General features: G+C 40.5%; 1 protein-coding gene across 1 annotated transcript in view; it reads left to right on the top strand.

Moving 5' to 3' along the window:
• The window catches only part of LOC106569071 (BMP/retinoic acid-inducible neural-specific protein 3-like), a 104,432-nt gene that overhangs the window by 18,384 nt on the left and 64,984 nt on the right, over nucleotides 1–21,064 (top strand). Inside the window, exon 2 of the mRNA XM_014140029.2 lies at nucleotides 14,394–14,721. Coding sequence (XP_013995504.1) covers nucleotides 14,444–14,721 — 278 coding nt within the window. The 5' untranslated portion in view covers nucleotides 14,394–14,443. The remainder of the gene's footprint in view (nucleotides 1–14,393; nucleotides 14,722–21,064) is intronic.

Below are 21,064 nucleotides of genomic sequence, written 5' to 3'. Positions count from 1 at the left end.
TTTCTGAACCGTATATGCATTTTGTAAGCACTAACATCCAATGAGCTGTACAACAATTTAAAGAGGACAAGCCCTCATATAGCCTCATAGTCACAGCGTTGAATGAGAAAATATAATTTTGAGCTGGGCAGAAGAATAAAAGCAGTGTGACATAAAATACCCCCATGATTGAATGTGTAGATGAACCACCTTGTTGTTGTGTGATTTTAAACACTCATGAATGCTTTAGGGTCAAACCATTGTGTGCAATTAGTCCGAATAGAAAGGTCATTGAGATACTTAGTTTCTGATAAGGCTGGGACCATAATGGCTTCTTGTTTCTCTTATTATCGAAGGTAATAATACAGACTGCCAGCCCTTTTGTTCTTGCTCCAGTGGAAAGACACACTCTGTAATCACTCTTTGTGCATTTCCAGAGAGGAGGGTATAAGACAGGTTAAGTATGTTAATGAATGGGAGGACGCGCTGTGAATTATGATTTGTCTGTCTCTGTCTCAGCTGTGGGATGAGAAATTGTTCATTTGATCGCTGTTTAATGAAAGGAGATTGCAAAACAATAGTCTCACTGACAAACAAGTTTGGGTCAGAGACATTTGTAGTGTCTCCAATGATAAACAAGGATATCAATCCAATGTTTACCTTTCTTCTATTAGTTATGTCACTTCCCTGCCCTTATTAACTTCCTCTCTGTCTGTTTGGGTGACAGTGGTGTCAGTGGTGTGAGAGGCTGAAGGACTATGTAACAGGCAGCAACAAACAGGGAGGGGTTCTTGTCTAACATCTGGGAGCCAACATCAATGTCAAGGCATTGGATGCGTGTAATGTCTTTAACTCAATGAGTTCAAACCCTGGTTGGCAACTTCTATATCCCACAAGGGCAATCCCTGCAGAATCTGTGAAGGACATGCTGCTATTTGTAATCATCATCTATGGATTAAGATGCATGTTAAGTTGATGACTGCCCTATACCTGCTATTGACTCAAAGTGACCTACATAATAAGTGGAAAGGTGAAGCAAAACCAAGACTAAATGCCAATACATCTTTACTACATACATGCTGTATGGGTATAAACTGTATGCATTGACCCAACACTCATTCTTACAGAGCATTACCAAATACAGTACATCATATCTGCAGTCTCACTCTTGCAAACTGTAAAGCAGGGGTTTATTCATTAGCACGAACTGGTTCAAATCGCAGCCAAACATTTTGCAATGAAAAAAAGTGTTTAGGCCCGTTTGCTTCTGTTTGGGGTCTAGTGAATACACCCCAAGAAAACACATAAGCCAATTTATTTTATCCAAGAGAGCCTCAACTGGACGAGGCAGTAGCCAGTCATGCATCCATAGTGCTTTAGTTGCTGTATGTCGTATAGGGCTGTGGCTCGTGTTTTGTGAGGGATATGGGTGCAGTGTTCCAGTATTGAGGTATAGACTTCTCCCTACCCCCAGGGAACACTGTCAGTAGAGGATCTTCCTCATTGCCCCGCCCGGGCAATTCCTTCACTTGCTACTACTATTGCTGAACATGCTCTTTCACCTTACATAATTAAAGACCCCCACTTCAATCCCCATTAAGGCATATACAATTAATTCAAGAGTGTTCCTGAAGGAACTCCAACAGCAATTTAGCCAGGGAGGGGGGGGGTCTAGTTCTCATGGTGGCTGGTTGTAATCATGTTCAATTAATAAATCAAAGGACTTGGCTAATTCTTAAAAGTGGAGTTGAGGGGCGGTGGATTAAATGAGGAAGAGAATAGCAATGCTTTTTTGTGTGTTTTTCTTTGCTACTAGTTAGCATCTGCTGTCCTTGGCTTTAAAGTAGCTCTACCCACCCTGGCATGTGTAATTTAAGAGAAGCTGTTTTCTACCCTGAGACAGACCGGCAAAAATGATGAAATGTAAGTCTGGGAGGCAGTCCACCAAGTGTGAACTGAACGTATTAAAGACATGCCAGATTGTCGCCTCAGTTTTTTGTTGATTAGAGAGGAAAAACAATGCATAATACTCATGAAATACAATCCACTTTCACATGTTGGAACTTGTTTGCATAATGTGAAGTTGAATTTTCATCCACTTATGGTAATAGAAATGATCATAAATGTAGCGCTACCATTTCAGCAGACCACACAGTCTTGCTTCAGAGTGGTTGTGTGTTTTGAACGTTGCATAGAGAGATAAAGGTTAAAGGCATTATATTATAAAACATGTCTCGTCATGCACTGCTATATCCTAACACATCAGACGAGATGTGTTATGTCCACAGTGTGTTGTAAAAATAAGTTAAAATCCAAAGCTAGATGCAAAAATCCTTTAAAGCAGAACCGGATAAAGACAAGGTGAGACATCTAAATAAGGTACTGCACAAGGCTCATCTATTAAAGTCACTGCTGTGGCTACCTTGGTTGAATCATCTTAAAGGCATGGCTATGCAGGTTTGATCTGAAGATATACCGGTATGTTAGTTTTGTTGCATTTAATTGAATCAAATTTAATTTGTCAATCTACTGTATTGAAGTCTTGAACTACAGATTACGCACTTTTTTACAATGTAGTAGGAAAAAACAGTTTCATCAAATTTTGAGATGAGCTTTATGTGAGACATTATTTTAAAACAATAGTTCAACACTAAATTGCAAGTCATTAACTATTTATATTGTGCTGTGTCAGCAAGCCACCCTGGAAATGTTCCCTGGTGGCCCTGCTATATTGCAAATGCCCATCTTGACTCAACACTTATATCAACTACACACACGGTCGAGTTCTTGGCAATATATTCTACTTTGTACAGTAATGTGCATGCTTCCATTTTTGGAATAAAATCTGCTACACTAAATGCATTACTTAGACAGAGAAGACTGTATTTGCTCTAATTTAGCAGGTAACAAAATATTTTTTGTGAAAATGTATTGGTTGTTAATATTCACTGTGTTACATTTGACATGTATTATGGACTGCATCATTCCGCCAAAAAATAAAGGGCTCATTTGAAGATATTCTAAAATGTGGCCTCTATTATATCTTTATCAATCTACATAGTTTTATTTGATTTCCTCTAAAGTGGGAGAGGTAAAAAGGTTATATTTGTTAGATTGTGCAGTGAACTTGGGCAGTCCATCAGGTCACAGATGCGTGCCTTCGTTTGAGTCCATTTAAAGCATGTCATTAGGCATGTAGGCATATTAAGTGCACATGGCAGGACATTGCCACTTTCACTGAGGAGGGAAGTGAATGAATAGAGGCCTGAGTTGAACTTGCAAAGCTGAAAGGTCAGAAAATGCCTGTAGATACTGGGTCTTTACAAATATCGAGGCAGCAGCATTTTTGTTATCTCTTGATAAAAAAAATTCTAGACTTTACAATCCTGAAAGTTAATATCCACCGTAGGCCTGTGGAGCAGTGGTACATCGGCAATAGGAGCGTGACGAATTTTGCCAATGTGTCAAATTAGACCAATGCAATTATCTTCTGGAAAGTGTTGACAGAGCTGCCACAGCAAACCAGAAAATGGAACGCTAACCTGTTCCAGTGTCTGGAACTATTTTGGTCAGAGAGTGGGTTTGAGACACTATTGAGTCTGGCCTGTCAAAACCAAATTCAATAGCACAGTCACACAAACTGAGGAAGGAACAACATTTGGTCAATTATGGCCGGATGAATGTTGACGTGCACACAATAAGAGGTGTTGCTGCTGCGCTTATGCAACTTTGGCCCCTCGTTGAGCTTTAGGCAGAGATAGAGAGAGAGAGAGAGAGAGAGAGAGAGAGAGAGGTGTTTGTTTTTAGGTGCTGCAGTCTGCAGGGGATGGCTGGTTTGTAGAGAGAGGCACATGAGAGGAGTTGGCATGGTAGCCTTGCCGTTGGCCCTGAGGTGAGCACTGAACGCGTCGGTGGGTCGGACCTCCCCTGGGCTGGAGACTTGGATCAGTCCTGCCCTGGCGCATTGATCTCTCACCATTATACATCTTAAAAATATTTCCTTCGAATTATAGGAGGGGAGTTATTTTCATCATATACATCCAGAGTAGGGTTTCCTGATGTACAGTACAATACCATTCCTTGCAAGTAAAAGCAACTGGAAAATATCAACAAACTTTCAAGTTCATATACATTTTAATCCTGCGAGCTCTGCCCACTGGCAACAAGCAGACTACCAAAGAGACCACGAAAAAGGAGATCCCAGCAGACAGAGTGGGAGGGACATCACATACTGAAGATACACTCTGCATTTTATGAAAACAAGTCTTAGGCCAATATGACGAAATAAAAGCAAACAGATGTGTTTCTCTTTGATTATTGTTAATACAAATCATCTCTATTTTGTACGACATTTTAACAGGGTCGTTTTGGCATACCGGAACCATCAAACATTATATTGTATGATATTACGTTTATCTTCATTAGTGTTCATTGATAGAGTGATTCATCATGCAGAAAAAAAGTAATTTATCTAAAAACCACAACGACAAGCCCTGTTGCAGTCTGCTCATATTATTCAAGAGTGAGAAAACACACAACCACTTTAAACATCACTCAGATAAAGAAAAATTGTTGAATAACTATAGCAATTCTAATGAGCCCCAGGAAAAATGCATACAGAGTACTGGAAAACATACGTCTATAAACGCTCATCTTCTCTTAAGCGCTGTGTTGGGAATATCTATGATGAAATACCCTGCTTCTCTGATGTGAAGATTTTTCATTTCCCTTTTTATTTAGATGCAGAAACATCCCACTGGGAAAAAAATATTAAATCTGATGACGTTGAATCAAGGTGGAAAACTGATTGGATTTCACCAAACTTTTAACCTAAATCCAACGACATGGTGACATTTTTTATTTATTTCAAGATTATTTAACATTTGTTGACATCTCAACCAACTGTAAATCAAAATTAGACGTTGAAATTACATCTGTTCCCAGTGGGATTGGACTTTTTACATGGAGAGTTTTGCGCCTTTTATCCTCACACATGCTCTAATACAGGGGTCCCCAATTACATTCAGCCGTGGGCCGATCTTTCGTTGAGTGGATGGTCGGAGGGCCGGAGCATACTTAGAAATAATTTGTACACTGCAAATTGACAGCGAGAATCGCAAACAGATATCGTATTTGACAAACACAGAATCATTTCAAACCTTGATTCCATTAGTATACTATCGTATATGCCTCTTTATTTATGCGTGGGGGTATTTGGGAATAGATTTCCTAAGTTAAAACCACTTTGAGCTGATTTCCTTGTGATTTTGCAGTCTTATGTCCAACAACAAATTATTTTAATTAATTCATTAATACAATTTATTTGTTTTGCTCTGAAAACTTGGGGGGCCAAATAAAATGACCGCGGGCTGCCTATTGGGGAACCCTGCTCTAATACTGTAGATCCCACCTGTCTATGGCTGTAGTCTCTAGCTGACGATCACGATCACTTCCCTAAAAGAAAGCACTACTTCCGCCTCTCTAAAACATGCTCGGAAGGATATGAGTCTCCTTTACTCCAGAAGTATCACGAGATATGTCTGATTAAAATTCATGACACCAACCTGACCATAAAAGTATTAGCAGGGTGTGTCCACAGCAGAGATGGAATCAGTCACTACACATTGGCATCATCAGATGCTGTAGTTCCCTTGCTCCATGTCTGTTGGAACATAAACAGTAACACTGTCTGCAGAATTGTGAAGATGATAAGAGATGATAAGCAGATCTCTGGGCTCCATATTCTGCATGAATTCCAAGGTTGAGAATGAGATAGCAGACCAGAGACATATTTTATGTATTGCATGCTGCTCACACAGTCTACATCAGCAGGGGTGGGTGAGCATGCAAGCTGGGGGCAAGAATTACATCAACTTCACAAACACCTCACTCTCAACTCAACAGTTTTGAAGCATGATAAACAACCATGGTAACAGAGCAAAATCAAAAATACATCAAAACTCTGTACTTACATGACATCAGCTTAAAAAGCAAAACAATATATATGACTATATACTGTATCTATCCCTCACAGCGAAAATATTAGCCAAAAATATGTATATGATACAGTACAGTAGCTCTAATCTACAGTTACCTCTGGCTTTAGATTGCTTCAGACTTTACAAATCAGTAAAATCATCTGGTATTGTTGAGTCGTGGGCACTGATTCATGGTTATGGATTTATTGAAAAGAGGAACGCCTTAAATTATTTCTGCATTCGCTATCTCTCTAACGCACACACGACACACACAAACACAGAAAAACGTGCACACACAAAGAAGAGCCAGCCAGGAAACACTTTCTGCTTTTGTGTTACATTTTATTATTGGTCTTCTGTTAACCTTTCAAACCTCCCCTATGTTCCCATTCAGACTCAACAAGACTGGAGTGCAAAGTTGTGTGGAGAGTTTTACAAAGGTTCAAACGGGGTTTTCAAGAAATGTAAGGCAATGAATTCCGGTTTTGTGGAACAAGTGGTTTGCTTTCTTCTCTAAAGTTTTCAGAGTTGGCAATCCAACTGTTATGGTGCTTGGTGCTTGGTGCTGTGCTTTATGGGCATTTATATAAGAAGTATGTATAGAAGGTAAAAAAAAACTATTGGGCAGAAAAAGTGCAGAAGTACATTTGAGAATTCTATTTGATTCAAGTAAGAGCATTGAGAGAGATGGCACGGTAAGTTAAACAGCCAATATCATTTTCTCCTTACAGCTGAATGTCACCAAATAATAATTATATACAAAGTACTGTAGTTTGGGGATTTTCATACATAGCTAGTGTACTACTGTACCTCTGTTGTCTCCATTTCTATAGGAAATATGATTGCTGAACATTATGCATTAATACGGGCATTAACTTTTTTGTATTCCTCGGCCACACTGAGAATTATAATGAATGCCTCCGTAATATAATTACAGTTTCAGTTGCTATGGCTACATGAAAACGCTAACAAATGATGTTATCGAAATCTCCAAGGTGAAAAAGATAGATCATTAAGATGATTTTGAATCTACTTGCAGTGAGACATTTTTGAGGCCCCAGAGATGGCAGTGCATCTGCTATGGCTGAGAGAAGTTCTTAAATCTCTATTCAATGAGCTGAATGTAGTGTGTTAATGCATCACAGCTGTGTTTTAGAGGAGATGAGAAATATCAATCAAACTGTTCTGTTCGGTTTCTCCTTTGGAGAACAAGGGACTTGTACCGTGCCATCTCTCTCAATGCTCTTACTTGAATCAAATAGAATTGATGTCCCCTAAAAGGTAATGAGTTGTTGTTCAGTGATTTTCAAATGATAGGCTTAGATGTTCAAATAGCTAATAGCTTTATATAATTAATCTGAATATGTAATGCAAATATCAACAGAGAAGCACAAGAGCTCCTTGTGGCTTTTCTTAAAAATAAGATCTCATCAACCCTTCAAAGCTAGCCATCAAGCCATGGCTGTTCTGAAATGGATTCTACATAAACACTAGTGACACCTACTTCAATTGTGGCCTTGCAATTGGCCTTGATTAACTTTTACCACTGAAAGCAATTACCATGACAATGCACAGCATTGAATACGGTTCGTTACATGTTTTCGGCATAGTAACGAGACAAGGTTGACAGTTGCATCACTGAAAATGTTTCACATTGTGAAATGCATTACGATTTAATTTAGCTTTTGATTAATTATGTTTTCATGGGTTGTTTATTAAAACGTGTATCCCACCTTCATGGATATTTCCTTCAATAGATACTGTATATAATTAAAGCTTACAGAGGCAATTCGAAATGAGGCCCTGCTGTGCTCTCAATTACCAAATGTGGGTGTATTGTTCTTGGCAGGAATTCCACAAACTCCCAAGTCAGTGTGGACCTATTGGGGGATTAGTCAACAAACTAATATAGAGTTGTTGCAATATGCAGATGGACTTTTTATGGAGGCAGTGTTACCCATAGTAAGCAGCTTGGGTAATTATCTGGGCTATGTGATGTATAGGCAATTAACACTACATGGCGTTGTCTTTATGGAGAAAGGACGGCAGCTGGAAAGGTGAAGCAATAACACATCATCGATCCTTTGGTACTTTGGGATTTTCTTCAAATCAAACAGCTGGAAAATATGATGCTCCGAAAGACAGATTGGTGTTTCTTAATTATCAAGTGCTATATACATTTTGCAGGTATTGATGGGTCCTAATTGCCCATATGGTTGTTTGCGTAACTTTGGCTCCGTTGGAGGACCCTGATGAAGATCTAACAGTTATTAATGTGCAGGTAAGAGGTAAGCACCTGCTTTCCTGTTAAAATATGTGTGGCACCTCACTTTTAAGTGCCCTGAACAATGAGGTGTGGCTGAGAATCCGATTATTTTTTACATTCATGCTTTTTCACACCCTCCTAATTGTTTTAGCTGATTAACTTGCTATGCTTACGCTTTTTAATTAAGGCTTTTTCATTTTCAGGATTATGGCTTTTGTTTATTTATATTACATCTTGCAAAACAGTTACCTGGGGGCAAACTTTTACTGGAAGGATGAGATTTTAATAATCTTCATGGTTAGAAAGAATCTGCTCATAAAATATTGATATGTAGAGGTTACTGAGCAAGATGTTTGACCTTTAAGAACTATAATCAGGAAGATCTGTGCTGTTTCGCTGCTTGGCGACATCCAACAAGATTCTGATATTCACTAAAAAACATCCCACAGCTTGATGCAGGGTATGTTTATTTGGCAATGGTCGATTTTTCTTATGAAAAAAAGCAATATCATGTGCATCTCAGGGACCTGGTCTGTCTTTGCTTCTCCTCGAATGAGTGGGATGTCTCGCATGGTTAAACACATAGAGTATAGCTTTTGAGTTGGAATCACGATGCTATCGGTGCGATGCAGCTCGACGCATAGGGACACAAATCTTGCGTAACCAAGATCTATGACAGCTGTTTGGCTTACCATAGCGTAGGAGGTGTACTCCTGATAATTGCTCTCATCCTTTCATCAAACCACGCTTAAGCAAATTGCCAGGCTGGAACTGATGGAAAGTTCTGCCTTGGCTGCCAGTTTTTATAATTGAGCCATAGTACAAACCCACCAACCCGGTACTATGAATACTCTTTTAGCGCAGATAGAAATCCACCCTCAGCAAGAAGCGATAGAGAAATATTGTGGGACAGCTGGCAGTGTTGCTGAGTAGTTAAAACACTGAGTATGAGTAGCTGAGTTCAAGAGAACATCTGGCCTTCTGGTAATGGGACTACACCTGCTTTGCTGGGCCCGGCCAGGAGGCAGGTGTTGGCCCACACTCACAAACCCTTATTAAGTCAGATTCAATAAGGACTCACAGCTGCACTCATTGCCATGCACACATTACTGGGTATAACTTACAGGTATAGCATACTTATACTTTGTGGATGGTCAGCCTGATACTGTGCCTTATGCTATTTATTATGAAGCAATGAAAAAGCACACTATCTGCAGCCTTTCTCTTAATGTATGGTCCTTGCCGATTTGAAGAGCAGTGTATGCCTGTGTGCTTATGTGGGCCCATGTGTGTGTGCATGCATGCGTGCGTGAGTGGGTGCGCGTGTTCTATTCAGGGGTGTTAGCAACTGTGAACATTACCCACCTTCAAAATGTGGTGAATGCAACAAATGTGAATGGCACAAAAGTAACCCAGTTCCCCAGACCATACTTGTCTGAAATTTTATTTCTAAGTGCGAGACGGTAAAATGGTTTTCTATTCCACCTGTGTGCCCTCGTACCTTCATACTGAATTCAAGACATTCGTGTCTTCTCCTTGGTTTTCCTCTTGGGTAGAAAGGGTAAATAGGAAAGTACTTGATTTATGCAAGATTAATATTAAATGTCAAGGCTAAATTCAGTATTTCCTCCATTATCTCACTGGCTTTTTTTAGGGTGTTGTATTCTTTTTATAATTAGGAAGAACTTCAACAGTGGAGCAATAAGCAAGCCTGGTATGGACATCTCAGTAAGAGGTGTTGCTTTCAGAACTTAGACTCATTTGAAAGGCAAATTTCAAGCAATGTTGGAAAGTCAGCGCTAGAATTTGTATGAATCGGTTGTGGCTCGTATTTCCCTCTACTGTAGCTTCATGAGATGACTACCATCATACAGGAGATGATTTCATCTGTAACCGTATCGTGTGAGAAAAACGACACAGCAAGTCATATTTTATTTATGCTAAAGTTGAATTTACAGTTGGATTCAGCATATGAAATGTCATTCAAATCTAATATCCTGCTTACAACTGCAAAGTTCAACTGTCGAAATAGAAAGTTCTGATGGAGTTTTGGCTGTAAAGGGTATGGCCAATACAGGGAAACAGGCAAGAAAGGGAGGGATGGAGGGATGATACAGAATGAAAGGAGAAGTGGAAGCAGCAGCAGATACCACAGCTGTTTCCTGCAGCTTCTAATCTTTACGGTGGATCCACCCCAAGTGGCATCCTATTTCCTATAAAATGCACTACTTTTGACAAGAGTCACAGGGCTCTGGTCAAAAGTAGTGCACTATTTAGGGAATAGGGTGCCATTTGGGATGCAGATGGGTCTTCCTCCCCAGTGGAGTGTGCACTGTGCAGTGTGCAATAACCCTACCTCTTCAAAGAGTATCTTAAATTACCCCACAGCACCCCTCATACACTAACTGTAAATCGCTTTGGATAAGAGCGTCTACTAAATGACTAAAATGTAAAGGGATACTGTTTAAGACGGGCCTTGTCTTGATGACTGGGCAGGCAGATGATAGGTCAAATTAGGTTTTAATTATTAACTAATGTGATGCACAAAGGTGAAATAAAGTACTCATTATTATTTCATAGTGATTCATTCTCGACCTAAGGTATATGTTGTATCCTCTTAGTTTTTGAAATAATGGATGGATTCTAATCAGTTGGAATGCAGGTGCTTCAAGTACAGGTTCACATTACATGCTTTTTAAAATCCTACAGACAGATTTATCTTTCACATTGCAAGACAGTGAGAAACATGTGAGATGTAAGGTGTTCACTTCACAGCAGAAGGAACAGTGGTGGGTGTTCTATGGTTAAGTTTCCTTGAAATATAAAAAGTCTATGATTATTCCTTAACAGTATTGGAGGATGAACATTGCTACCATATGCAATTACTGCACAAACTAATTGTTAAACTATCATTGTTAATGCATGAATGTGATTTAAGAAATTACAAAGTTACTACACAGGTAGACCAAGCTAGAGAGCAACTTATTGTAAAGTGTTACCGAACTGACATCTGTTTTATGTGAGGAAAGCTTTAAGCAGATAACTTTTACAGTGGAACAGTTGAGCAGAAAGGAGGGGGAAACAAAGGACAAAAGGAACGTAATGCATATATTATATTGAACAAAAATATAAATGCAACATGCAACAATGTCAAAGATTTTACTGAATTACAGTTCAAATGAGGAAATCAGTCAATTTAAATAAATTCATTAGGCCCGAATATATGGATATACAGTATGGCCTCACAATGGGCCTCAGGATCTCATCATGGTATTTCTGTGGATTCAAATTTACATCGATAAAATGCAATTGTGTTCGTTGTCCGTAGCTTATGCCTGCCCATACCATAACCCCACCACAACCATGGGGCACTCTGTTCACAACATTGACATTAGCAAACCGCTCATCCCATGATGCCATACACATGGTCTGCTATTGTGAGGTCAATTGGACATAGTGCCAAATTCTCTAAAATAATGTTGGAGGCGGCTTATGGTAGAGAAATTAACATAAAAGTATCTGGCAACAGCTCTGGTGGACATTCATGCAGTCAGCATGTCAGATTCCCTCAAAACTTGAGACATCTGCGGCATTGTGTATAGTTTGTTCAATCTTGTTCTATTCTTGTCCCTAAAAGTTTGATTGTGCACTGCATATTCAACACTACAGTAACTTATTAATATAAAAACAAAACGTAATTTACCCCCCCCTTCAAGCATGTCTAAAGGAAATACATACTGTATAAATTATATATACAGTTGTTAATTATATATACAGTATATATTATATACAGTGCATTTGGAAAGTATTCAGACCCCTTGACATTTTCCACATTTTGTTACGTTACAGCCTTATTCTAAATTGGATGAAATAATTGTTTCCCCCTCATTAATCTACACACAATACCCCATAATGACAAAGTGAAAAGAGGTTTTAAGAAAGTTTTGCAAATGTATTAAAAATAACAAACAGATACCTTATTTACATAAGTATTCAGACCCTTTGCTATGAGACCCAAAATTGAGCTCAGGTACATCCTGTTTCCATTGATCAACCTGGAGATGTTTCTACAACGTGATTGGAGTCCAACTGGTAAATTCAATTGATTGGACATGATTTGGAAAGGCACACACCTGTCTATATAAGGTCCCACAGTTGACAGTGTATGTCAGAGCAAAAACCAAGCCATGAGGTTAAAGGAATTGTCTGTAGAGCTCCGAGACAGGATTGTGTCGAGGCACAGATCTGGGGGAAGGGTACCAAAAGAATTCTGGTCCCAAAGAATACAGTGGCCTCCATCATTCTTCAATGGAAGAAGTTTGGAACTACCAAGACTCTTCCCAGAGCTGGCCACCCGGCTAAACTGAGCAATCGGGGGAGAAGGGCCTTGGTCAGGGAGGTAACCAAGAACCCGATGGTCACTCTGACACAGGTCCAGAGTTCCTCTGTGGAGATGGGACAACCTTCCAGAAGGACAACCATCTCTGTAACACTCCACCATTCAGGCCTTTATTGTAGAGTGGCCAGACAGAAGCCACTCCTCAGTAAAAGGCACATGACAGCCCGATTGGAGTTTGCCAAAAGGCACCTAAAGGACTCTCAGACCATGAGAAACAGGAATATCTGGTCTGATGAAACCAAGATTGAATTATTTGGCCTGAATGCCAAGTGTCACGTCTGGAGGAAACCTGCCAGCATCCCTACGGTGAAGCATGGTGGGGCAGCATCATGCCATAGACATGTTTTTTTTGTTCACCTTCCATCAAGACAACGATCCTATGCACACAGCCAAGACACTGCAGCAGTGGCTTTGGGACATGTGTCTGAATGACCTTGAGTGGCCCAGCCAGAGCACGGACTTGAACCCAATCGAACATCTCTGGAGAGACCTGAAAATAGCTGTGTAGCTATGCTCCTCATCCAACCTGACAGAGCTTAAGAGGATCTGCAGAGAAGAATGGGAGAAACTCCCCAAATACAGGTGTGCTAAGCTTGTAGTGTCATACCCAAGAATACCCGAGGCTGTAATCACTGCCAAAGGTGCTTCAACAAAGTACTGAGTTAATGGTCAGAATACTTATGTAAATTGATATTTCAGTTTTTCTTTTTTACACATTTGAAAAAATCTAATAAAAACTGTTTTTTCTTTGTCATTATGGGTTATTGTGTGTAGATTGATCGGGGGAAAAACGTTTTAATCAATTTTAGAATAAGGCTGTAAAGTAACAAAATGTGGAAAAAGTCAAGGGGTCTGAATCTTTTCCCAATGCACTGTACGTTTTATATATTTTTACTATAGCTGCCAACCACAGGAAGACTCAGGAACCCTCTCAATAAGTGTAAACAGCCTGCTGCTGCCGATCTGCTAATCATCAGATGGGGTAGGAGAGGAGGTAGGGGGCTCATGTGGGTAACTGGGATGCCCTGCCTTGATTGGGTAACTGATTCATTATAAAAAACTTCATAATAAATTCATGTGACTGGTCAATTGTGTGAGTCAGGGGCTGGCTCCATGATGCAAAAATACATAAATAAAAATAACATTCTTTTTTTATTACTATAATTTTGGATCCAACCACAGGAGCCCGCTCTCAATGTTCAAAACACACCAGAGAGCATAATTAAGCCCCAGAGGATCAGTAGTTTATAAAAAATAACCGTGGATTAAGTTTGATCACAAGCACATACAGGTACAGTATCTCCCAAAATTAACGAAACATAAATTGTCTTAAATGGGTGTTGCAGATCCGCTTCAACAAATCCCTGGGGCCTATGATTTCTTAATCTGGCCCTGGGAGCGCTACCACATAAAATACCACAGTGTGTATTTGATTGAACTGAGGCCTAAAGCAGGTTTATAGCATTCCAAAGCTAGCCGAAGAAAGGCTCTTACAGTATAGTTAGTACAGGCCAACATTGAATGCATCGACCTGGGAGGGAAGTCTAGCCAGTTGTAGTATTAGGTTTTTGGCTCTGAAAAAGAAAGTTACTGCATGTGTGTTTGATTAAATTGATCCCTAAGAGAAGCTCTGACGAAGGCTGTGAGGCTGATACATCAGCTAAAGTATCATAAAGTGATACTGTCAAGAACAGTGTCCAAGTTTTTATTTTCTTTCAAGTTTTCCTCTGAATTGAGCCCAAAAACATGTTGTCTCTCTTTCCCTTTATAGGTCAGGAGGGATTAGTAGAAGAATGCTGGTCCCGGGTGCCAAACAGGAAGATGGTGATGCGTTGGCCGAGTGCTGCAGCTGTTAGATGGTTGCTGTTGATGCTTCTATGGCAGTGGACAGTGCTGGGCCACCTCGGCTGGGTTCTGGCCCTGGCTGAGGGGCAGCAGAGTAAGAACCCCTCACTCACTGCTGCCAGCACTGGACGTCAGAGTGGCGGCCAACTGGATTGGCTGCTGTCCGAGAAGGGACCTTTCCACCGTTGTCCTGAATACACAGAGTTCAAAGAACGCTTCCAGCAAGGTTTCTCCACACGCTATAAGATCTACAGGTGAGAATCTAGAGGCGAGGTGTGTGTGTGTGTGTACTGTGCCTTGCAAAAGTATTCACCACCCTTGGCCTTTTTCCTACTTTGTTTCATTACAGCCTTTAATTTAAATGTATTTGTATTTGTATTTCATGTATTGGACATACACAAAATAGTCCAAATTAGTGAAGTGAAATGAAAAGATAAAAAATAAATCTAAAAAATAAAAAACTGAAAAGTATACACCCCCTTTGCTATGAAGCCCCTAAATAAGATCTGGTGCAACCAATTACCTTCAGAAGTCACATAATTAGTTAAATAAAGTCCACCTGTGTGCAATCTAGGTGTCACATGATCTGTCACATGATCTCAGTATATATACACCTGTTCTGAAAGGCCCCAGAGTCTACTGTGCCACAGCTTTCTTAGAATGATACTGTACTGCACTGCACTGTGATTGTCCATGCTGCACTGTACTCTGATGAACCATACCATACCAAGCAAGAGACAAAAAGCACTTCCATATCCCATCCATGTATTTTTCAACATCTCTATCTTTTCAAAAGCATTATAATTATTCTAAATGTAATATCAAGTGTGATGTGCTGGATCTGATATTCCTGCATTTAAAATTGTAATTTCCTCAGTTTGGAATATATTTGTACTCTGACCCTTTCCTGTCCCTCACTTTCCTCCATCACACATCCAGGCCTATTTTATTTTATTGCTCCATGCTCTCTCCATGGTGGTACTGTACATTCACCTCAGTCAAATTATAGCTCCAGATTAGTGGGGGCATTTTTTCCTGCTGTGCTGCTAATGCTACTTGACTGTGGGCATGTTGAAAGATGTATCGCCCTACAAGGTGGATTTCTTTACCGACCGAACTGACTTTCATCTCTTGGAAAACAATGAATTCAGAAATCTGCTTGAGTTTTCTTCTCGTCCAACTTGAAACGATAGGTTTCATTGCAGATGCACAGAGAATGGCTAGACAGGATAGGTGTAGCTTTCTGACAGAAGTGGGACGCATCACAACATGCCCTGGGACAGTGTCAAAAATGACTAAGACAAGGAACTTGAATGCAGATTCTTACAGATAGTTATCTTTTCAGGGGAGACATGAGTCATCCATTTATGCAATTGCAATATTGCTTAAGTTTTCTAAATGTATCTGTTATATCTTTATTTTCCCCCTGCAATCCGTGTTTGAATGAATCCCTGCTAGTTGTTCTACTCTATCTCAGGCTGTGTAATAAATATCACTCAGTCTGTGTATAGGGGCCATTAACCATGCTTAGGCTTTTAGCAAGCCTCAGTGCTGCATTATGAGTGTATCTACTCTGTCGGTCAAGTTTGGCCTCTTTCTCTGCCTCCTCTGCCCCACATGTAGCTGACATTGGCTAACTCCAATGTCAGCATGGGAAGAGCAGCTGGGCAGAAAAGGGCCTGCAGATCTGTGATGGAATCAGGCAGAGAGCACAGACAGCACTGTTTGAAAGGTTGCCGAGCAGGCAAATTGCGTGTGTGTGCATGTGCGTGTGTGCAATATTGTCCGACCAACACCTCAGCCGTCAATGGACATAAATGAGGCTTCCCCCAATTGTGCTGCCAAGGCCTTTTGATATGTTCACTGATCTTTTTAAAGGACACCCAGGGAGAAAGTAGGTGTGCAAGTCTGCACATTACAAATAGGGAACACCAACTGGGTTATATAGAGGAAGGCTGATGTTCCCCCTCTCTGCCTGGTCACAGCTGCCCTACGGGTGGTGCACTGAAAAATTCCTGCTAAAGCAAACTCAGTCATCCTTGCTGTTACTTTCTGGAGTGAAGGGGCTTTGTCCTATTTGAATAGCAAGCCTGATATGTTCTGTCATTTTTTATGTTTCCTGAGTTCAAGTGTTGTGCAGGGAGAATCCGATTCTGTAAGTGCCATTGACATGATAACTACACAGCATGTATTTACTATGCCTGTGAAATATGTAAAGATATGTGATTTTAGTTTCGAAGAGCCCCCATGCCTATGAATAAATTGAATGTGAGGGTCACAGGGCCAAGGATGCTTAAATTCCCTGCAGAATCTAGCAATGGTGATTGTCAAAGAAAGAGCTGCTGCTGCAGCGGGCTATGGTCTTGCCAGTTTTCTCTAACGGACGAGGTTTGCAACTTAATAGATATCCTATTGAAATAATGGTTACATGAATAGATAAAACGCAATTTAATGTGGTTTGTAAAAAATGTACAACTTTAAAACAAGATAGCAAAGCAGCACGTCTTGCAGATTGGGGAATCTCTTCTTTCATAGGCCTTCATTTGGTGAGAGGAAATAGGAAAGAACGGGAAGGATGTTTACATTATCCAGACAGGAAGATACTTATATAAAGCTGGCTCTCCCAGGAGGTGTTATGGGATGATAGATGCGTTCCCTTAAGATACATTACTGCTGGCTCATTGTGCTTTTGAGCCATGTGAGGTGGCAGCACTGACAGCCTATAGGGACTCCACTGAGCGCATCCAGGGCCCTATGGCTCTCGTAACATGGTAACAGCTCATCCTGGAGGCAACAAGAACTGCCAAGACAATAAAACAAGTAATGAAACATGGTCACTCACAAATTCTTACGTTAGGAGGTACAATGCTGATGCAGAAATCTGGAGACTTTATAATGAGGTTAACTAAGAATTTTCAAAATAATGGAAGATGATTAATAAGTGAACCTTGTCTGGCAACGTTGGATTTTCCAGGCCCTGAAATGTGAATTGTGAGATATTGGTGTAGGGTTCTGAGGCGCTCCGGCTTTGTGTAAGATGACTTGATGTAATTGACCACCTCGCTCACTCCGCATACAACTAACCACAATAACATTTCACATTCTGTATTAAACTGATGTTTTGTCCTCAAGTGTATGGGTTTTGTTGACCAGTGTTTCTTTTTGGTATTGAACGTGTGATTGTCATTTTATATTGGCATAGTGACTGTCGTTGTAATCTTTCTTTTAAAAATCATGGGTAAAGCTTTCAAAATACAATAAAGGCCTTCAGTATGAAGACTACCTCAGCTTATTTAAAGAAAGACACTTTCAGAAAAGCTCACATCAGTTGTTTAATTCAGGTTCAATAAAAGGACTGTTAGTTTCAGGGTCAATATAAAAACATTAACTAGAAATTAAAGAGAGAAGTTGCATGTCTCACATCAGGTCAGACATAATGCTATGAGACGGGAGGGACATTTATCAGCCATTCTCATTTAATTTTCCAGAAAGTTAATTATTGACAGAATTACCTCTCCCGCTGTATATCAAGTGTGGCTAAAACAGATTCTAAATCTGAAATATGTCCATGATATATGATTACTTTGTCAGAGGGAAATAATTATTTGTTGCTTTGATTTTCTAGCTTTTTATTCTATTTTACTCTATTTCTCAACAGTTAACACAGTTGAGAAATCTAATTACTCTGTTGAAGGCTGTGACTCCCCATGTACAATTAACAAGATTCATTTAATTCTAATGGAGAATCAGAATGTGCTATTCATCTTGTTGGGAAAAGAACTACTCTGAGCCGTTGGTTCACTTGCACAATACATTATCACATTTAATATAACTGTTCCAGTAACTGACATTTGTTTTAGTTCTACTTTGTCCTTTAACATAATTATTCCTCATTCAGCTGGACAATTTAAATTCTCTGAGAGGAAATGTTGAACTGATTCAAATTTGAGGGAAAGTGTTGCAAGCATACATATTCTGCTAAGCATAAACATTCTAGGAGAATGCGTTATATCAGCACAACAGAAGAAAGGGAAGAGACACTAATTGCCTCTTGCCCTTTTAGCTCTAAAATCTCAGAAGAGATTTGTGCAATAAAGTATACTCCTATTGTTTATACATGTGCTATTTTAGAAATGTACTTTGAAAAAGTCTATCTCTGCATTCCAAATATTTCTATTGCAACACAATAGTACTTTTGTCCAGCAGACCAGCCCTGAAAAATTGCGAGAATCAATATAAAACATTTACTTGAAAAGTTTTCCAAGAAATTACTACAATACTTCACAAAAACACATTGACTTGAAAGACTGCCTCCTCAGTGGATGAGGGCCAAATATGAATAAGATGGAAACCTAGTTTTCAGCTTTCAGAGGAAATGGGGCAGATCAGCCATTCCCCTTTTGCTTCTCAAAATAGCACACAGAAATCTAACACAGAAAGAGAGGCATTCAACACCTTGATCATATCAAGGGTTCATATAGAGGTTGACCTACTGATCATGGCATGTAGGCATGTGTTAGAGATGCCATCTGATCTGAAATCCTGAAGCTGTGGTCTTGGACTGATTCATGTAAATGTCAGAAGTTTGATTTCGAAAATTGATCTTATTTTAATTTTGGCTTCTCAAACTAACTCAGACATTTTGTGTAATTGGTTAATCAAATCTCCCCATTCTTGCTCAATTTTGCATGCCTTCTCAAACAGCTACAACTGTATATGCATTCACACATCAAGTCTTCGCTTGAGTTGGGCTCCCCAATAGAACAACTGTTGAACATCTGAGCTTGTGGTTGTTTGTGGGGGAACGGTGCGGAGAGTATGTGTATGTATCCCACCTGTTGCTATGGGGTAATGATGTTAGTATAGGATGAATCACAATAATTGTTTCCCAAAATATGAATTGCTTGCAAAGAAATGTTATTTTTGTAATGCCAGTCCTGGTTATAGGTAACAGTAACAATCAAATATGAAGAGCTTACATTACTATGCATATTATTAGTTAATTGTATGAATAAATTAAGATACCCAAGATTTTATCATATATATATATATATATATATATATATATACACTGCTCAAAAAAATAAAGGGAACACTTAAACAACACAATGTAACTCCAAGTCAATCACACTTCTGTGAAATCAAACTGTCCACTTAGGAAGCAACACTGATTGACAATACATTTCACATGCTGTTGTGCAAATGGAATAGACAACAGGTGGAAATTATAGGCAATTAGCAAGACACCCCCAATAAAGGAGTGGTTCTGCAGGTGGGGACCACAGACCACTTCTCAGTTCCTATGCTTCCTGGCTGATGTTTTGGTCACTTTTTAATGCTGGCGGTGCTTTCACTCTAGTGGTAGCATGAGACGGAGTCTACAACCCACACAAGTGGCTCAGGTAGTGCAGCTCATCCAGGATGGCACATCAATGCGAGCTATGGCAAGAAGGTTTGCTGTGCCTGTCAGCGTAGTGTCCAGAGCATGGAGGCGCTACCAGGAGACAGGCCAGTACATCAGGAGACGTGGAGGAGGCCGTAGGAGGGCAACAACCCAGCAGCAGGACCGCTACCTCCGCCTTTGTGCAAAGAGGAGCAGGAGAAGCACTGCCAGAGCCCTGCAAAATGACCTCCAGCAGGCCACAAATGTGCATGTGTCTGCTCAAACGGTCAGAAACAGACTCCATGAGGGTGGTATGAGGGCCCGACGTCCACAGGTGGGGGTTGTGCTTACAGCCCAACACCGTGCAGGACGTTTGGCATTTGCCAGAGAACACCAAGATTGGCAAATTCGCCACTGGCGCCCTGTGCTCTTCACAGATGAAAGCAGGTTCACACTGAGCACGTGACAGACGTGACAGAGTCTGGAGACGCCGTGGAGAACATTCTGCTGCCAGCAGCATCCTCCAGCATGACCCGTTTGGTGGTGGGTCAGTCATGGTGTGGGGTGGCATTTCTTTGGGGGGCCGCACAGCCCTCCATGTGCTCGCCAGAGGTAGCCTGACTGCCATTAGGTACCGAGATGAGATCCTCAGACCCCTTGTGAGACCATATGCTGGTGCGGTTGGCCCTGGGTTCCTCCTAATGCAAGACAATGCTAGACCTCATGTGGCTGGAGTGTGTCAGCAGTTCCTGCAAGAGGAAGGCATTGATGCTATGGACTGGCCCGCCCGTTCCCCAGACCTGAGTCCAATTGAGCACATCTGGGACATCATGTCTCGCTCCATCCACCAACGCCACGTTGCACCACAGACTGTCCAGGAGTTGGCGGATGCTTTAGTCCAGGTCTGGGAGGAGATCCCTCAGGAGACCATCCGCCACCTCATCAGGAGCATGCCCAGGCGTTGTAGGGAGGTCATACAGGCACGTGGAGGCCACACACACTACGGAGCCTCATTTTGACTTGTTTTAAGGACATTACATCAAAGTTGGATCAGCCTGTAGTGTGGTTTTCCACTTTAATTTTCAGTGTGACTCCAAATCCAGACCTCCATGGGTTGATAAATTGGATTTCCACTGATTATTTTTGTGTGATTTTGTTGTCAGCACATTCAACTATGTAAAGAAAAAAGTATTTAATAAGATTATTTCTTTCAT

This window comes from Salmo salar, chromosome ssa14, assembly GCF_905237065.1.
Source record: "Salmo salar chromosome ssa14, Ssal_v3.1, whole genome shotgun sequence".
Classification (NCBI taxonomy): domain Eukaryota; kingdom Metazoa; phylum Chordata; class Actinopteri; order Salmoniformes; family Salmonidae; genus Salmo; species Salmo salar.
This window is presented reverse-complemented; position numbering and strand designations above follow the sequence as displayed.